Source organism: Geospiza fortis, unplaced genomic scaffold (genome assembly GCF_000277835.1).
Source record: "Geospiza fortis unplaced genomic scaffold, GeoFor_1.0 scaffold900, whole genome shotgun sequence".
Taxonomy (NCBI): domain Eukaryota; kingdom Metazoa; phylum Chordata; class Aves; order Passeriformes; family Thraupidae; genus Geospiza; species Geospiza fortis.
This window is the reverse complement of record NW_005054496.1, coordinates 143225-163567: the sequence shown is the minus strand read 5'-3', so window position 1 is coordinate 163567 and position 20343 is coordinate 143225. Positions and strand designations below refer to the sequence as shown.

The window sequence follows — 20343 nt, the reverse complement described above, 5'->3', positions numbered from 1 at the left end:
ACCTCCTGGGGTCCCTGTGGCACCTTGGACCTGCTCAGGCCCTGTCAGACCTTGGTGCCTGGGGAGAGGAGGCAGGACACAGCTTCATCATCCCAGGGACATTGTCATGTGGGGAAGGGCTGACTCAGAGCAGGGGAGGCAGGAGGGAAGAGGCAGCTCTCTTCAAGGCTAACCCAAAGCATGGATTGCAGCAGGCTCCAGGGCATGAGAGGCACCAGGGCAGCTCAGCAGGCTCCCCCCACAGCTCTCCAGCCCCTCTGAACTCATGTGGCTTCTTGTTGTGATGGTTGGCTTCTGAAAAGTCTCTCCCCAAGGTGATTAGAGTGCAGTTTAGGTAATTTCACCAGCAGGATGCTTAGTGCAAGGCTGAAAATCCAAGTGGGAAGTAGGAGTTCATTACCTGAGCTGCTGCACCCCTCTGCCAAGCAGCATCATTAAAAATTGGCAGTAGGCACCTACCCACACCTATAAATGCTTATTGACCTTGGGGGAGGCTGGTTACCTCGTCAGAAACTGGAGGGGAGCTGGGTTCCTCATGATGGCTTTGTTCTGCTGATCAGTGGGGTTTTTTCATTTCAAAAATAGTCTTCAAAAAGTGAATGTCTCAAAATGCGTCAGCCCATTTCATTAATTACAAGATTTTATAGAAGAGAGTAATGAGTAAGTTCAAGAGAACTATAAAAACAAGGATTTATATCATTTTTTCTTGGTCTGGTTAAAGGCTAGTAATCCACAGCAGATTACTGGGATATAATTGACCCATATATATATAAATACATGTATATGTATGAAAGCAAGTTAATGTAGCTTATTCCTGTGGCTACTCTCTCCATCCACCCATGGAGAATACATTTTACTAAACTGGTTGGAATGAAATGCTTTAGGTTTTAATTTTACTTCTAAAAGTCTACATATTCATATAACTTTCTTGGAGGCTCCTATAAACAAAGAATTATGTTCAGGGCCACTGCCAGAAATAAGGTATGTCAGGGGTCTGTAACCCATTCAATAGAGGATCAGCCAATGGCCCAAGGGTACTTCCCTTCAAGGGAAAGGGTAAAATAACTGAGGTCAAGGCCTCAAACCCAGCTCTAGTTTTAATCATGTTGCTGATTTAGAGCATAAAAAGCCTTTTTTTTTTTGCTTTGCAATTGTCAGAAAACATTTTGTTTTTCCTGACATGTCTGCAGTGGCCCCCACATCTGTTTTTTGCACTAGTCCATGCTCAGCTCAAGGACAGGGACGTTCACCATGAATGAAATGCAAATATATAGGCTTTATGTGGAAATAGATTCACTTGCCTCATGCTACTGTATAAATATGTGGAAAGAATGAGTGACAGGGAGAGAAAAAATGTCTTTTTGGCAAGGAAATCTTTCAGTAAAATCCATATACTTGGAAGTAAATTAAACAATGGAGTAAAAAGTTTCTAGAGGATGATTTCTTAGATTTGGGAACTAAAAGGGGAAAAGAGCAGAGAATCAGCAACAGGAGGGTAAGGACCCAAGTGTTCAACCCTCAATGGACATTTTGAAACAGTTGTTTCTTAAAAAAGACTTAAAGGTTCTTCTTTCATTTCACAATGAAGCTAAACAATTTGTAAAACACCTTTGTGTGTGTGAACTGGAATCTGTTTCTCCAGCCATGACACATCTCCCTCAGTACTCAATTGCTGAATCCTCAGAGGCACCTCAGAGACACCCAGCTGGCTGCCCTCCTCACCCAGCTACTGGAGGTGAACTTGCTTTTAAATCACAACCACCCACTGCTGGCAGCAGGGCTTTTGGGCACCAGCACTGCACAATGCTGTTCTGCTGATATCACTGGATTTTGATTAACAAATCATTTGGTTTGTTAATTATTCATTAACAAACAAAAGGAATTCCCAATTCGTTTGGTTCAAAATCTCCTTCAAATAGCTCAAAATCTTAAGGAAAATTCTACAAGAGCCACCATTGTTTCTTTGCCTGCCAGGAATGGTGTACATGTGCAATTTGGGTAGTTAAAGGCCTGTGCATCCCAAACTAAGCAGCAGTCCTGCTGTTGAGGTGGTGGCTGAGGCCACTGCACCCTTGGCACCCACAGCCATGAGCCATCACACAGCAACATCCTTTGCACAGCATCCATGCTCTCAGTTCCTGGCTTGGAGGGAAACTCCTCAGGGAAGCTGTCCCTCTGCATTTTCTGCTGCTCCTGACACCTTTCCATGAGTGCCCAACACAAGCCCACTGGCACAGGCAAAGGCAGCCCCTGAGCAGAGCACTGCGGGCAGTAACTCAGCAGCAAGGCCATGGCTGCACAGGAGGGATGACAGCCTGGCCCAAAGGACACGGGGATAACTGCAGGAGTTCTACCAAGGACACCTGACCTTAGGCAAGGTCCAGCTGGGAGCAGGGGGGGACACAATCCCTAGCCAATCCCAGTCGTGAACAGGAAAAATTATGGCCCTGTAGGTTTTTCTCAGGCACAGTACCCATGGATTGCACCTGGTCTCCAAGGAAGGATCACTGATATTATTTCCAAGCAGCCTGGCTGCAGCACCCCTCCCACATCACAAACACCACAGCTCAGGACAGCAGCAAGGAAATCTGAAATCTGCTGAAGAGAATATAAATCCCTTTGGGGTAAACATCAGGATTGTTACTCTGAATTCTCCATCTGTATCTGTTGTGGATAAAACTCTAAATTAAATGCAACATGCAATAATTAGAAATAGTCCATTTCAGGTTTGTACAGCAACTACTTTATTATTTTCAAATGCAAATGTTTGCATTGTTTGCTATTTTACAATTTTACAAACTAGGTATAAAAGACCATAAATAAATGACATAAGTTATGTGTACCTAAAATTCACGGAGGGAGAAAAAAATTACAAATTAAAACAAAATAGAAAAATCTATATATCTAACCCAGAGATCGTTCAAATGCACGAACCAAGAAATGCTGTTAGATTTTTTCAGTATGAACTAAATTATAATATGCCTCATACATTCTAATTTACACAGTCCTTGCATATTCCAACATACTTGCAGTGATACAAAAAAATAAATGCACTCTCTTTTTATTTGTCTGATTAGTATTTCAGATTTTTTTTTCTGGTTATGAAAATGTCACATAAAAGAAAAATACTGCTTTTTAAGTCCTGTTTACTGGTTACTTACCAGCTTTTTTTTTTTTTTTGTATTTTATACATATATATTTTTAATACATAAGATCCATCACAAAATTAGCACAGCAAGAAACCCGGACAAACATCAACCATTGGTGTGTGAGCAGGACAATTGAACACACTCGTCGTGGGGGACAAGCTGGCTTGTCCCCGAGGGCAGCAGTGTCTGGACCAGCCTGTGGTGGCCCGGCCTCTCTGTGGTGGCCACCTCTGCCAGGCACAGCTGGCACGTCCTGGTGCCCACCATGCCCAGCTGCCCTCACTCCCCTGCCAGCCCTGCTCTTCCTCCTCCTCCAGAGCAGGAATACCATGGAGGGTCAGCGAGGGGGGAAAGAGGGAACAGGAGCAGCCTTGGGCATCAGGTCACAGCTCTGGGCAGGGCTGCGTGTCCACACTGCCCCATATGTGCCCGAGAGCCCCTGGCCCAGGTGGGCAGCACGGCCACCTGTCCCCTGCCTGCTGCTGGTGGCCTTGTGTCCCTGGGTGCAGGCACTCAGCTCCTCTCCAGCTGCCCCACAGCACAGCAGGGTGAACTCCCCAAACACAGCAAGCTCTCCTAGGCAGTGCCAGCACGCTGCAGCACTGCTCCCTGGGCCATGGAGTGGCTTCTGCTGCCCTTCAACTGCCCTTCAACTGCACGAGGAACAGGACACACTGAAAAACTCTTGCTGTTAACTTTACAGGTCTTGTTGCATTTTTGTTCCTTATCTGTGCTGGAAACCAGGGAAGTGTTCTGATTATTACGTTGCACACAGAGCAAGGTGCTTCTGTGAATGGAAGAACTGCATATATTTGCTAGCATTCAACAAGTCTTTAAAATCCTATTTTTGCAGTTAAAAAAGGCTACGTAAGAATTCAGTTCAGGATTACCAGTGGATGGAGATGCAGGTGCTGCCTCCACCACCTTGCCACTGAGAAACTGGCTGTTCTTGGTCATGAGCAGGGCACTAGTACAAATAAACAACACTTGAGATCCTGCATCCATTACTCCAAAACTAACTTGAAATTGCCCCTGTTTCAGGCTGCTGAACTACTCAACAACGTTAGTGTGGCAGCTAAAAAATACAATTACAGATACAGAAATTTCAACACTTTCTTAATGTGTGTGTTCTTGCTATCATTTCAGACATGAGCTATCAGCCTGGTCTCACAGGACAGAGGTGTTTGGGGCATGTTCACAGGCAGTTCTACACAGGAGGTGACTTGCACGCCGACACACGCACACAAGCACAAGTACGCACCTTTCGGAGGAGATAATAATCCATTATCCATTCAAGGAAAAAATACATTTATATCACTGCAATGGCACCTTTAGTGTAAAATGTCACTTCAGCAATGTACACAGGCAGCTCACAGGAACTGGGTTCTTTGCTGTGGCACCTGGCCTGGCGTCCATGGTAAGATGTGGAGTGCTCTGTCACCTTCATTCGTCCGGGATGTAGCGGTGACAGCCAGGGGAATGAGGAGAGACAACAAAATATATAAATAAAACCAAAGGTAAGCAGAGAAAGCAGAAGAGGAGGAAAAACAAAATCCAGAAGTCTGCAGGGCTTTGACACAGTACATTCCTCAAGTGACAACTGGGTGCTGAGTCTTAACGAGTTAGTTATCGCTCAGTGGAGAAAAACAACGGAGTGGGTGGCCCAGGAAAAAAAAAAATAGAAAGTAAAAGTCACACTCTCTTCAGGGACTGATGACTGTTCAGCATGTGTTTTCCAGAATCAGTGCTATGGAAGACGCATCTGTGGGTCCAGAAGGCTTCATGTCTGCTCTGTGTTCCTCCTTGGTCAATGTGATCAACAGGACGGGCTACGAGGCTGTGAAAGCAAAATCCATTTCCCTGCATGAAAAGAGAACCCAAATTAAATGTATTAAACCACGTGCTCCAAGACAGACACCCAAACCTGCCCAAATGGCAATGCTCAAAGGGTGGGAACCCTTTGCCTTCCCTGTCCTTCTTCCTTCCCTCACACTATTCCAAGGTCATGCTTCCATGGCATACCTTACATTCAGATATGTAATCAACCAATCTATTTTTCTATCTATATTTACATTGGCCACCTTGTTTCCCCTCCATCTGCTCTCTTAAAGCTAAAATCACATTCCAGTGGACGCCCCTCCTTGGCCATATTTTATCTCACAGGAAACACAACCACCAGTGGCAGTGCTGAAAACCCAGCATCTGAGCTGCCTTCACAGTTTTCATTCTATAGGGACACAGTTTTCCATTTTGTGTGGAAAATATTGCACTGTTTTGAATTACCACTACTAGACTCCAAGACAGCAATTTAACAAACTGGCCAGAAAATTGGGTGTATTTTGGTTTTAGATAAAAAAGATGATCTCAACAGAACGCAACAGATTTACAGCAAGGAAACTTCAAGTATCTCTGCACTTGAGAGGCAGAAGAATTTTTCCTGCTGAAAGTACAAATGTCAGGTCTTTAAGATGAGTAACTACTTCTTATGTTGCCTGGCAAAGTGACATTAAAACATGCTGATTTAAATAGATTTTTTGAAAGAAATCTTAAATTTCTTGAAATGGAAAAGCTTTTAAAAGTAATACTGCAGAACAGTTTATACTGAGCTGTCATGACTTGACAGGATCCAAATTTAGCATCTCATATTCAGAACAAGTTGTTCTCTGAGAGAGTTGGGAGTGAGGGAGAGTTAGTGGTTAAAATCAGCAAGTTATTGTTAAAAGTGACAAAAAAAAGTGATGTGAGTGACAACACAGTATGTGTGATTTGTCCAACTGAGTGAACTGTTTTGGATTTAGGATAAACTCAATTATTAAGAAAGTTTGACCTATAAAGCCACTAAATCATTTTTGAATTTGCTGTCAGGTATGGAATAGGACCAAAATATTATAGACTAAAGAACCAGTCTTAGTGCCATTAAACGATAAATCTCACCTTTCTGACATTGTGCCTGGCACAGCTGAAATGCAATGTCAGTTCTAAAGGACATGTCATGAAAATCCTCCTCCATGAAAATTCTCCTCAGCACAGAATAAGTGGCCTGTCTTTTTTCTAAGGTCATCTCATCACTTTGGTCCTCAGAAGGACTTTAAAGAATCTAACTTACATACTCTGTTCAAAAAGAGTAATAAAAGCTTCATGACACATAAATTCTAGCCTCAGTGTGTTCAGAGCTTTACTGGATAAAGCTTTATCCTGTGTGACCTGCTGAGGACAGCCATATTGCCATAGCAGTCTCCTCCACCCAGCAAGCCAGCACATGCTTTCAGTCACCCAACTTCCATCTATTCCCTGAAGGAGGCAGAGGGCAGCTTTTCCACACTCCCTCTTGCTGGCCATACCTGCAGAGGGGTGTCAGGCCCTAGCTGTGCAGTCTGCACCTGGCATTCACACACCCACAGCTGCCCTGATAATCCCAGATACCCACCCTACAGGGCTGGTTTTCAAAGTGGAGTTTGGTTCCCACAACTGATCCAACAGGATCATGGTGCACGAGCTGTTACCCTGCCTGACACCCAAACTGCACAAAACCTGCAAGGCTGCATGCTCTATCCCATTTTTATCTGCTCCCTTCCCCATAAAACCACTGACACCACAACTGAAACACATCTTTCTAAAACCCAAATACTGCTTTTACTGCTGTTCATGAGAATGCAGGAAAAGTCTTTGTTTCTTCTCAGTGCCTTTATGAGTACTTGTACTTTATACTGTGGCATCCATTCATGTTGAGCTTTTCCAACCACAGCATAAGGGCTCTCAGTGTGAATTGAGGTCAAACTTTCAGCACTGAGCTGAGCCCCAAGACACGCCTACACCTTGTCTGCACACCCTACCAGGCAACAGCTTGAGAGCAATTTGAGATAGTGCAATTTTCACTGCCATCAAATAGAGCAAACAATGGGAAGGGCTCAGCAATTAGTCTGGGAAACCAGCACAGATTCTTACAAACCAGTTAGGAACCCCAAACAACACATACCACAGCAGTTTTTATTTTCCCCCAACAGTGATGAAATCCTAGCACAGCTTACAAAATAAAGCATCAGGGATATGTTGGACACAGTACTTCCACTGACCTTCTGTGAGGCAAAGGGAGTAAGTTTCTTGAAAGAGAAAAGAAGTCTGAAAGCTCCACAGCCACGATTGTCACAGCTGACTACTGGCAAGATGGTCACAAAAGTCTTTCAATGGCAGGCTTCAGTATGGCACAATAGCCAAGAACCTCCCCAGAAGTCCAGTTTGGCCCAGTAATCCACAAGGTGGGTCACTTCACGTCTCAAGCCCATAAACGGGCAGATCACTAATTGGCAGGCACTGATTAGCCGCATGATATTCTCACTGAGGTTTTTGCAAGGTGTTAGTGATGCCTCAAGTCTGCAAAGAATATCCTAGGGCAGATTCTTCATTCCAGTGAAAGATACACAACGGTGGTTTCACCCACAAATAAAACACTATGGTTGTAATCCTACAGGTCACAGGGAGAAGTAATGCTGTTGTTTTTTAAGCACAGTATCTGGCAGCAAACATAGCATCAAAACTTGAATGTGACTTTATATTTATATAGATACATGTATTTTACATATCATTGATCAACAGAGAAGTATGTTCCAAGAAACCATTTGTTCCAGGTCTGGTTTCAAACGACGGCTCGTCATTTCTGGAGGCCCTCTCCCAACACACACGCTTGGCTTCCACAATCTGTACATCAAGCAACGCTGCAGATCTTGATTTCAACGGGCGAGGAGACGAAGTAAAAAAAGTGCAGTTCTTCAATTAAAGTGCATGGATGAGGTAAACTAATTTCAAGAGTTTTGAGTTTATTCAGTGCTGGCTCAGACGGGAACCATCCTGCCGTGCATCTGTTGCATTTGGGTGCGCATCGCTTGGACGCTGCTCAGGATCTTGTTTTGGTGCGCCAGAGCCGTGATCCCGATCCTGGCCAGGTCCCTGTGGAAGGCAAGAGAACAGCAAGGGGCTCAGAGTGGTGGATCAGATGCTGAGACGTAGAGAAAAATATTAAGAGTCAACCACAAGCAGCATTAGCAAAAGCAGATGTACAGAAATGTTTAATTAAATAAGTGGAGGCATTATGGAGGCATTTTAAAGTTATCCTCCATCCAAATGAAAGGCATTCCATTCCTTTAATGAGTGTAATGATATGCAGCACAAAGCAAGAGAGGCTGATTAAATCCAGATTTACCAGTTTTTTTGTTATATCTCTGAGTACTTACTCCTGGTTCATATGCACCACAGCCTCTAGGGTGGTATAGCCAGCAGCTGTGAAGTTATCCTTGTATCGCTCCATTTTCATGGCTTGGAGCCAGTCACTGACAGAAACAACCGCCGAGAACTCGGGGGAGCTGGGATCCAGCAAGGCTGTGCTAGGTCTGGATGCCAAACAGTGAAAGGACAGAGAAATGGTGTCAGCTGGATCACAAACCACAAACCCAAGTTTGGTCTCTGCAACAATTAACCTCAATGATGAGGGAAAGCAAGTGCAAGAGGCTGTGCCCAAAGAAACTCTGCAAATCAACTCAGATCAAAACTGAACAAGATGCAAAAGAATGGGCCAACTTTTGCTAAGAATGAATTTCACCTGAAGTTTCTATTTTTGGTTTGAGATCTAATTTGAACCACAATGCAGCTTATGATTTCCATCCCAGATATAACCAAGTTCACAGAAAATGCTTTTACTCCCCAAAACAAAGAAGAGGCAATGCTGGAAGGCATTTGGCTTGCTGGGTCTGTATCTCATGGGCAGCAATGCCAGACCTTGCCAGCCCTGCATGTGTCAGACTTCAGCTCAGCAGCTATAGAAACACTGCTGAAGTATATGCAAAGAACTGGGAGCTCACACCCTGCCAGACTGGTTTGGAGGGTAAAACTCTGGGCAGGTTCAGATAACTCCTGTTTCTAGCCAGGTCTGCTCAGTGCATTCAATCAAACTCAGGACAGCAGGAGTTAATCCCCTCTTTAATCAATCCATTCCTGACCAAGTGTGTGCCAGGAGTGGCGGGAATCACACCAGCTTTGATCTTTCTTTGCACTGTGGAATGTGCTTCTCATTTTGCCTTGCACACTTTTGCCAATAATTATTTTTACAACATTTTCTTCTCTTATTAATATTGCATTTACTATTTCATGTATATCATAAGTCACAGTTTCATTAAAGCACTATAAATTAGTGTTATCTATCTCATCAAAACAATTATCATTTAGCAATTTATTTGAAAATGCACATCATCAAAGACTAGGTGTGCAATAACATGGTTAGGTCTTGCCTGAGGCATTGAGTACACTCTGGCAATACTTGGTTCAACTCTTTACTGCATTATCTAACACAAGACCAATGATGATAACCTATTTATATATAATTATACTTTATGTATGAAGTCATATATTAATAATGTTATACGCATATTTGAAATTCCTACTCTGAAGACAAAAAAATATTTATAAACAGCCATGAATGTGAAATGACCTTGAACAGGCTGTTAACTTACATACACAGAGAATGACCTTGAACAGGTTATTAACTATTGGAAAACCTATATATTTTCAAAGACCACCTGTAAATTGAAAAGAAAGCAAAAATGGAGGAGCTCATACTGTGATTCCTCAACCAAATTATCACAGCAGATCATACTGTGATTCTCACCACGTAAATTATTTAAACCTCGAGGGAAGATACATTTTTGCCAGGCTCCCAGTGCGATTAGGGCAATCTGGAAGAGGTGGTGATAGTGGCCTCACAGTGTTAATGATCCTTCTTCTGGTGACATACATTGTAAGCAAGACTCACAAAGGGACATACAAGCTTAAAAAAGGATGTTGTTCTGTTGGAGGCTGTGACAGAATCTCTGTTACTCCCCCACTGATTCAAGAAACTTAATTTTGCATTGGCTAATGCATATTTTTGGACCTTTTCTCCTACTAAAAAACATTTTCCTATTATCTTCCTTGTTTCTTTTAAACTTTTTTCCCATATTTGCTGTAAACAAATCTACCTGACAAAGCAGAGACATTTGGAAAAAATGGACCAAAGCTGGTAGAGATCAGTAAAGCTTCTATTACTTCAGCAGTGTTTCACCAGCTAACACAAACTGCTGATCTGTCCCAACAAAGCTATTTTGGTTTTACCCTACAACTCTGGGAGTTTTCCTTCCTGCTGCACTTCTCTTGCACATACCAGGTACACCATGCTCAGCAAACAAAACAAATGTAATGCGGGATCGGTGGAGACATGAAACCGGCTTTCCACAAAATTAAATTCAAATTCACATAAAAATTAATCCACACCTTCCCAATGCCCGCGAGGCGTTGGCTGTAATGCCGCAACGCTCATTTGCAAATCCTACACAAATCTTAGGGTTTATAAAACTTGATGATGTGCTTTTCCTGCAGAAAACCACATCACTCCTGTTAGCTGCACTGATTGAGGTGACCCTACCCACTCAAGCCCTTTCACCGGGGGGAGAAGGGGAAAGAGAAGCAGCAAACTTTGCTTTTCAGCAGAGCTTGCCTGCATCAAGACGTGCTTAAGGCTGTGCTGGGAACTCTCTCAGCCTTGGTGTGATCCACCACAGCTCTGCTCACTCCCCTTTCCTGCTGGCAGGGCTGAGCCTGAGTGCCCTGGAGGCCACACGGAGCCAGCAGAGCCCTGTGCTCACCCACGCAGAGCAGCAGCTGCTGTGCAGGCTGGCCCTGGGAGCTGTGTGCCACCTGCACCCCGTGTGTGCCACCTGCACCCCGTGTGTGCCACTCTGTGTCACCTGCACTGTGTGTGCCACCTGCACTCTGTGTGTGCCACCTGCACCCCGTGTGTGCCACTCTGTGTCACCTGCACTCCGTGTGTCACCTGCACTCCGTGTGTGTCACCTGCACTCCGTGTGTCACTTACACTCTGCCTGTCACCCGCACTCCGCGTGTCACCTGCACTCCCTGTGCCACCTGCACTCCGTGTGTGCCACTCTGTGTCACCTGCACTCCGTGTGTGTCACCTGTACCCCGTGTGTGTCACCTGCGCCCCGTGTGTGTCACCTGCGCCCCGTGTGTGCCACCGTGTGTGCCACCTGCACTCTGCCTGTCACCTGCACTCCCTGTGCCACCTGCACTCCGTGTGTGTCCCCTGCACTCCGTGTGTGTCCCCTGCACTCCCTGTGCCACCTGCACTCCGTGTGTGTCCCCTCCCCTGTGCTCGCTGGTCCGTCCCAGAGCAGGGCTGACCTGGAGCTCTCGCTGCCTGTCCTCTTGAGGCTGTTGGGGTTGCGGATGAGCTTGTCCAGCATGTTGACGATCTGCCCGAACTTGGGCCGGTCGCTGCGCTCCTTCTGCCAGCAGTCCAGCATCAGCTGGTGCAGCGCGATGGGGCAGTCCATGGGCGGGGGCAGCCGGTACCCTTCCTCGATGGCCTTGATCACCTGCAAACAGCACAATTAGGGAGACTGGACAACATCACACCCTGCTCAGTCCACCAGCCGAGTAGGTTTATGCTAGGGCTGTCCAGACTACAGTGACAAATCCCCAGTTAAGTGATACAATGTGGAAAATTGCACTCGGACTCAGACAGCTGGTGGTCTCAGAACTGTCATTTCTCCTCAGCAACTCGAAACTGAAAGTGTACCCAGAGCAGACATCAGATACAGCAGGGCAATTTGTCACAAAAAAGCACATGGGATACAGGGATGACAGAAGAGCCCTGGTTAGAAATAAGCAACCAGCCTCATTGGACAGAAGGCTGGAGAAGCAACAGCTCTACAGTAAGTCTTAATTATCAGCCAGTTTCGGGTGCAGTATGTTGAGACTGTATTTTCCCCATCATTTTTAAGGCACAGCAGATCACTCCCTCCCCCTGTCCTCCCGGCTAGCTCATTTCTGTCAGTAAGAGAGGCCTTGCAGAGAACCTGCTCCCTCACTGCTGTATGCTCTGAGCCAAGAAATGCAGAGATGGGAACCCTTTTGTGCAGCTTTACAAAAGTCCAACACATCTTAAGTATGTATTATTTCATATTTAACAGAACCCAGAGAAAGTCAGACTAAAATCACTTCAAACCCTCTAAAAAGCACTCCAGAGGCTCTAATGGCTTCTTAGCTCTCTGAGGAGAATGGGACACAACCAGAACTCAATTCTGACATGACAGGGACATGACCCAGGAGCCTTCAGATCTGAATTAATCAATATGACACTGCTGGCAGGACTCACCATGAGACTAGAGACCAGGAGTGCTCAGAGACTGAGTTGCACTAAATTCTCTCCTTCTGGACTTGTCCAATTAGTGGCTAAAATCCACTGGGAGGACAAGGTGAGGGATATGCTGCATTATTAGCAGCTATTCAGTGACCACAAATAAAGTGGCTCTCACTCCTCCAGGAAGTATGAAGATCATTTTGATTTCTCTTGATTCAACACCCATTGAGTATCATTTGAAATCCCCTTCTGCTTTGTTGTGAGAGGAACTGCTCTTGCCATCATTAAGGAAGAAAAAAGGAAGAAAAAAGGCATCTATGCTATGGACTGTAAAGAGTGTGCACAGACATTAATATTGGCTTTCCCTGTCTTGTTCAAGCCAGCTTTTCAACGTGGTCTAGCAGTGCACAGTCTCAGTGAACACCAGCCTAACATAAACAGCTCTAATAAAAGCAGCTGTTTGTTGCAGGGAGCTCCACTGTGCTGTGCAGACATGCCTGATATAACTGAGACACATCTGGTGTTTTATTTTCTTGCTAAGTCTTGATGACTTCCTGTTAGCAAAAGGAAGGCAAGATTGGGTGCCAGAAGAGACATTTCACATCAGAAGGAAATTAAAATTATATCTCCCATTTAGATTAAATGCCATCCACATCTAGACACTCTTTGAAAACGTTCAGTTCTACAGAAGAAAGTAGATGACTTGTAAAATGCCTTAACCACTCCCATGGCTGTATATTCAGATTACCATTTTCTTCTTTCCTTACTTGCTTCTAAATCCCTTGGGAAAAGATTTATGGATAATCTAGGCCTCATTTTCAGTGGGATTTTTTTTCCATTTAATAAAAATTCTATTAGCAAAAGCTCTTATTAGCATTATTATTAAATACTCTACTGGAACAGCAGCCATTGTGCACAGTCCCTCTTGGATCACACTGAAGTAGTCCAGATGGTATGGTTAAACAGGACATGCATAATTTAAGAATGGTCATTTACAAAAGCTGCTTTTTAATGCCCTCAGGGGACAGCTATGCCATTGTCACAAAGATGCTCTGACTGATAATCAGAACTGGATTTCCTATGTGTTGATTTAGATATCCTACAAGAAGGATATCACCTGGAAGAGTTATAAGCATAGTAGAACTTCAAGAATTAACTACCAATAGGAAGCCAAATCAAATTCAAGTGTTTTTCTCTTAAAAACATTCCGTAAACTCAAGATATAATATGAACATACAAATCTTCCTTCTCTTGACAGTATTATGATTTGACAGTTTAAATATATTAGTTTTCTTTTCTTTATTCAAGAAAATTATTCCAATTTTTCTTTAATTGCTAATTTTTTTTACATTTAAAAGATCAAACCAAATAAACCTTTGTGTATAGACCCTAACTTGAGAATCACCTATTCTGTGAGCTTAGACAAAGCTTGAAATACTCAAGGAACTTTAGTTCCAGAGAAGTTCACTGAGAAAACAGGAGTCTACCACCCATGATGCCCTTTTAAAAACCTGGAATAACCATCTTATAGCTACATAGCAACTGCCACAGAAACACATCAGCAGACACCTAAGGACAAAGATGAAGGCACGATGAGGGGAAAGGCAAGGGCAGCTCAGCAGGACACTCACATCTTGGTTGGACATGTCCCAGTAGGGCCTCTCCCCGTAGGACATCACCTCCCACATGACGATGCCGTAGCTCCAGACGTCGCTGGCCGAGGTGAACTTGCGGTAGGCGATGGCCTCGGGAGCTGTCCACCTGATGGGGATCTTGCCCCCCTGCCACCAGGGAAAGAACCACAGGCTGGTGAGTCAATGCAGTGCTGTGTGTGGCTGACACTGTTCTATGTATTCCGAGTACAAAATGGTTTTTTGTGCACAGCTCCAGAGCCCTTCTGAAAAACGCAGCCACTTTCTCTCGTGCTCGCCATAAAGCTGTCAGATCCAACCAGGAGGCAAGGCTGCCCATCTGCTTGCTTCAGTCACCAGGAGGAGAACCGGTAAATTGTTAAATGTATTTTTATCAGCCCTCCAAGAGATCTCTGCTCAGGGCTATGCTGAAGCCTGAGAACAAGCCAGGGGTTTTACAGAGTATATATTAGAGATTTAGTTGACAAAACAAATAAGTACATGCTGTTAATTACTATTTCCTTGCTTGCCTGTCTGACCTGTTTGGCCTGTTTCAGAAAAATGGGATTATAAACATTTTGCTTTTTAAAAAGGTAAAATAAAGAGAGGATAAACTGGGAAGATTTATGAATACAGTGGTGTTTCCCATGGGCAATATCCCAACTCCAACCAGAGATGTGAGAAGGCAAGCAAGCCTCTGGGCTCTCCCAGACCCTGGAGGACAAGTTCAACACCAAACCAGCGTACAAGGCTGCTTTTAATACCTGTTGGAGAAATCTGCCTCTTCTTACAACACTTTTTTTTTAAACAACACTTGGCCATTTGATTTGGGCCACTGAGGTCCTACACTGTTTAAAAAGGAACTCACTCCATCCTGTTTATCTGATTTTGCCTTAGCTGAGTGATCCCAGGCCAGAGATTTCTCCTTTTGTTTATGCTAATATGCAAGGTGTTTTTAATTGAGCTTTTGGTTTCCTGCAGTTCCATCTGGGGAATGACTTAAGCTGAACAAAGGTTTTTGGATTTTTTTTCATTTGCTTTTATGCTTCTTTGATTAAGTTTATTTTGGTCGGGTTTTTTTCCCAGCCATCTCCTAGATAGCTTTTATCCATAACCGAGTGCAGTGTGTGCATACTTATGAGTATATTGTTCTACTATATCTCTCAAGTGTTTAATATGGACTGGTTCCAAGCCAAGGCAAATCAAAAGGGGTCCTTCCCCTGGCTGCTTCAGCCTTTGCATCAGGCCCTTTGTGAATCAGGTTGTGGCAATATGTGCCTTGGTGACTACAAGATGCTCTCACTTTAATGAGTTACTAACAGGAGCAGAACACATCATTTTCTTCAAAAATGTTGCTTTAAAAAATTGCATTCTATCACAGCCTCTCTGGTTATGCAAAAGCTTTATTCCTCCTTTCAGACACAGATGCACTGACATTGTTTATACATGGTTGTCACTCTAAAAATTGTCAATAAGCTCTTTATATTTAGCTGCTTGAGCACAGTGGAGTTAATCCAAATATCCCTGATCCTTCATTACTGATACCAAATGAAGACAATGACTGTAAAGCAAATGTCATTGACTCTCTCTAGTTTACTCCTGAGAGCCAACAATACCATATCTTCAATTGCTAAATTCAAAGAGAAGCTTTTCAGTCATTTCTGTCTTGCCCTTGTGTGCTTATCTAAACTCTGATTTCCCTGAACACAGCTTTTCAGACCTCTGCTTCTGCTTCTTCCACTTGCCACCCTTATGAGTGAGAGAGACCAAGGCTGGCCAGCATTTAATACTACAGGAGTCTATCCTTCCCTGTAATGAGCTGAGAATCCATTAAAGGATGAGTGTTGGGATTAAACAGCAAGATCTGAGCGCTGCAAACAAACTCAGCACTAGGGAGAACAGATGGAGAATGGCAGATATTTAAAAACGAAGAAAAGAAGCAATTAAAAAAAGAAGACTTTATAAACCAAATTTTTCTCTTTAGGTGCATGTTGATATCAGAGGTATTGGTACAAAGGCTGGTAATGGCTGGGATGTTGTTTTGTGGCCAGAATACCTGCATTAGCCCTATTCTTTGTGTAGCATATTAAAATGGCTTTAGCAAAATTACCTAACAGTGGGATGCTGAAATATAGATAAAATGGAAAAGAAACAAAAAATGGGAATCCAGACCTAATACTTTTCCAGGTCCAAATAATTTAGGTCAAATTTATGACTGGCTTTGTGATTGGCAAAAGTGGATGCATATTTTTAATTTTTTTGTGGCATGTCTACACCTTCTATATCAAACATGAGTATGAGCAGCCATGTGGAAACCCTGTTTGTAGATATGAGAAGGAACAGAAGTCCAGGCTCTAATTTCTGGCACCAGATTCCTGTCACATGCTGTATCATGATGAAGGAACAAGAGGAATACAAGGGTCACATCCTCAGAAAAGAAATACTGCTGTGGCCACTGCTGTAGCAGCAACACCACATCAATTTATAGGAGCTGTGGAGCCTAGGCCAATGTTTACTTTTAGGCTTGATTTAGGTTTTCACTTGTGACTGAGACTATTTTAAAACAAACCACTGACACCTCCCACACAGTCAGACAAAACCAACATGCAGGCACGGCAACATGGCCATTTTCCTTCCCTCCTTACCCGCGTGGTGTAAGCTGCCTCAGGGTCATCCTCCAGCACGCGGGACATGCCGAAGTCAGAGACTTTGCAGACCAGGTTGCTGTTGACCAGGATGTTGCGAGCGGCGAGATCGCGGTGCACGTAGCTCATGTCAGACAGGTACTTCATCCCTGAGCCAATGCCACGCAGCATCCCCACCAACTGGATGACTGTGAATCTGCCATCATTCTTCTGCATATGGGGAAAGGAGCAAAATCACGGAGCATTAAGCTAAAAGCTACATTATTGCCACCGCTGAAATTGGCAAAGAGCAGAGCTGCGGATTCCCATCTTCTCTCCAATAAAATGCAATGTTATTTCCTCGCTCTCCTCACCAGGGTCTATAATTCACCAGTAAAGCAAAAACCCAGAGGTTCTGTCACAGCTTTCAGTGATGCAGTATCCTGTTTGCAATGAATCTGATTTTAATGAGTCTACAGCACTGCAATGCCTTCAAAAATGGAGCAAGTCAGAACTGTTCACATTAAACATGGATTATTTAAAATCCTGCTATTCTAAAAATTAATTTATTTTATATTCTTCCACTTTATATTAATTCTGGTTTTCAATAAAAGCAACACCAGAAAACAGAATTTCCCAAGTACAAACATAATTTCTTTAAAACTGCGCAAATTTCAGTATGAAAAAGAAAAAGAAAAAGAAAAAGAAAAAGAAAAAGAAAAAGAAAAAGAAAAAGAAAAAGAAAAAGAAAAAGAAAAAGAAAAAGAAAAAGAAAAAGAAAAAGAAAAAGAAAAAGAAAAAGAAAAAGAAAAAGAAAAAGAAAAAGAAAAAGAAAAAGAAAAAGAAAAAGAAAAAGTTTCCCCATATAAAATCTCCTTAGCTTTTGAAGAAATCACCTACCCTGAGGAAGGCATCCAAGGAGCCATTCTCCATGTACTCAGTGATGATCATTACTGGCTTACCTAGAGTGTGCAGAAAGAAAAACACAATTCCTTGATGAACACCAATGTTAATGGGATAAAAATGGCTTGCACATGATTTTACTGCCAAGACACCTGGCTTACACAATCTAATTTAATTTGAAACGCACCAAGCTTATGCCTCAGCTGTGGGAAGCAAGAGATGAAATATTACAGGACAGAAACATTTAATGGGCCCATTTGGAAGGTTAACCCTTTGGTTGACTCTTTGACAAGGTCTTTAACTAAAGTGGCTCCTGTTCCCTAAGGAATATGTGAATTGATAATTGAGAACAAGAAACAGATTTGTCCAAACCTGACAAAAATCTTTAGTATTATATATTGTTCACAGAGCAGAAAATGGAATTCGTGAATGCTTTGGTCTTTCTGTCTTTTTTAAAAGATCAATGCTTTAGGCAAGTTGGAAACTGCCAGAAGCTACAAGGTATTCCAAGACAACTGGATTCAAGAATGAAAAATGTAGGCTGTTCCTTTCAACCTTCATGGTCCTGAATTTGTATTCTGTGTTTCTCTCGTTATTTATAAATGAGCCAAAGCCATTTGCCTCCTGAAGTCAGCCAGGGGCAAAATGATTCAGAGCCCTGTGTCACACAGGGGGCACAGAGCTCAGCAGCACCCAGCTCCTCATGCTGCAACAAGGGCCAAGCTGGGTAACCTGAGGAGAAATGCAATGCTACTGACAGGGGGATGCTTTCTAGGCACTCTCCTGCCTAAAACAACAGCATACACACCAATAATGCTTGATGTTGCTTTTCAGAGTTTTATAAAGATCACACAGTGCTGAAACTGAGAACACTTAGGTGCATGCAAGGAACACTAAATATTTCGTGGAGTTAGATCCTACTGCATATTTGACATACAGACTTTTGTAGAAATTGGTCTGATAAGGTCTCAAAAGAGCTATGGCAGAAGTACAGAAGTAACTCATCAAAGGTTGAATGGCAAAAGCCCAGTCACAAGATGAGCACTTTTAAGGTGAGCACCTGACAATCAGTGCTGTCTGGCATGGCAAACTTTCCTCTCTCTTATGCTTTACCTACAGGAACTATAGTTTTCTTCCTAAATAAAAGATGGTGTCCCAGAGAAACTCAGCTTTTACTTCCTGGAGCAGGTCTGAACAAGGGAGCATCATAGGGAAAGAAGGCTTCAAAGGCCAGGTCATCCAGACTGTAGATAGCTTAACTGCATCTTGGCATGGGAGGTATCAGAACTACTTAATTTTTCCTTGCTTCTGTCACCGGCAAGGATCTGCTCCAGAACAACCATCTCCAAAAATTACCCTACCGTGAAATGTTGCAGCATTTAACATTCCCCTAATAGTTTCTACCTCAGTGCATCTTTCACCAAGATTCTTTTCTCTTCATTTGTCAGGGATTTCTGGTTCTGAAGTAACCTTTTTTTAATTAGAAAACCATATACTATAGGGACTAACTGTAGGAACATTTTACCACATTTCACTTAGGCCAACATGCACGTGCGATACGTAACTTATTTCACTCATCATTAATTATTTCACCTTTCCGGTCCCAACCTACCCTTTACAGGCCTTTTACTACTCCTGCTTTTACTTCCCTTCCCTGCTGGTATCCAAATTATCACTGGTTTGGTCCCAAGCAAGCTAGCATGACTGGGAAATGCCATTACTGAATGTTGCAGAGAAGCAATGGTATTGCACAAAGCAAACTGCTCTGGATGAAGGGCTGAGCGACCTTGGCTGAGCACATCCTTAAGTAAAAGGATGTGATTAAACATCATCCTCCCTGCAATTCACCTTTGAAAGCATTCTTTGGTAGAAAGAGGAAAAACTTCAACCAAATCTGCATATGGCAGTGTTTCATTTATGCTTTGCAACAGCGACGGCCACCCTTCCACTGAACAAATACAGCTAAATGAGTATTAATTAACCTTCTTCAATCAAAAGATACTATGTCAACGTAGAAGGGAAAAAAGGAAGACTCTTTCAGTGCATTAACATGTAATTTCATTACTCAGACACTTCTTTAGCAGGGGAGGGGGGATAGAGAGAGGAGGGAGAAGTTACCATCAGCGAGTCAATTATTAAAGTACTTGACTAGCAGCCAATAATTTATTCATGGTTTTTTGCTGCCTCTCTCAACCCCCATCTATACCACTATTTATCTCACATTTTAATTTTCAGTTTATTAAATGCATCCATTTATCACAGCATTCAGCAAACCTATGGAGAAATGGAGATAAATGTGCTCTTAAGTGGCCCTGTTTCCCCAGGAGTGCAGCTGGCAGTAACGGAGCCGTGTTACTGCTGGAGCATCACTTACTGGGAGCCAGGAACGGGGCACTGCCAGGTCACACTGCCACCTCCTCCCTGGGTGAAAATTCCCAATCATTTTAATTCACTGACAACTGCATTATGCAAATGCCTACGGCCATTTATAAGTGCTGGAGCTGTAGCAGCTCAGGGGCTTCCAGCCTCAGTGGGATTGCAACACAAAGATTCCCCTGTTGTCTTTCTTTTACTGAGGTGCTAAAAGAATCACTGTCTGAGGCAAACACTGTGGCCTGATCACAGCCCCTTTGTTATAACAATCACACAGAGAGACACTCAGACCTTCCAAATTTAAACAGAGTACTGTATTTTAATTTTAGTTTTGAGCGAGGCTCTCAGTAAAGGATGGCCAAAATTAGTCCAAACTGCTCTTTGCCTTTAAAAGCAAACTGCCACACGCTGTATGAGCCATTTTCTACTGTTGAGAGAAGGCAGACCAGGAGACAGCAACAGAAATGAGCAGGGGTAAG

General features: G+C 43.3%; 1 protein-coding gene across 1 annotated transcript in view; it reads right to left on the bottom strand.

Moving 5' to 3' along the window:
- Positions 1 to 2720: 2720 nt before the first annotated feature.
- Positions 2721 to 20343, bottom strand: part of EPHA4 (EPH receptor A4) — a 103755-nt gene continuing 86132 nt past the window's right edge. The window contains exons 11-17 of the mRNA XM_014310194.2: positions 17489 to 17550; positions 16610 to 16819; positions 13965 to 14114; positions 11373 to 11566; positions 8378 to 8533; positions 7223 to 8093; positions 2721 to 5009 (exon numbers count right to left, since the gene is read on the bottom strand). Of these exons, the coding sequence (XP_014165669.1) occupies positions 7979 to 8093; positions 8378 to 8533; positions 11373 to 11566; positions 13965 to 14114; positions 16610 to 16819; positions 17489 to 17550 (887 nt within the window). The 3' untranslated portion in view covers positions 2721 to 5009; positions 7223 to 7978. The remainder of the gene's footprint in view (positions 5010 to 7222; positions 8094 to 8377; positions 8534 to 11372; positions 11567 to 13964; positions 14115 to 16609; positions 16820 to 17488; positions 17551 to 20343) is intronic.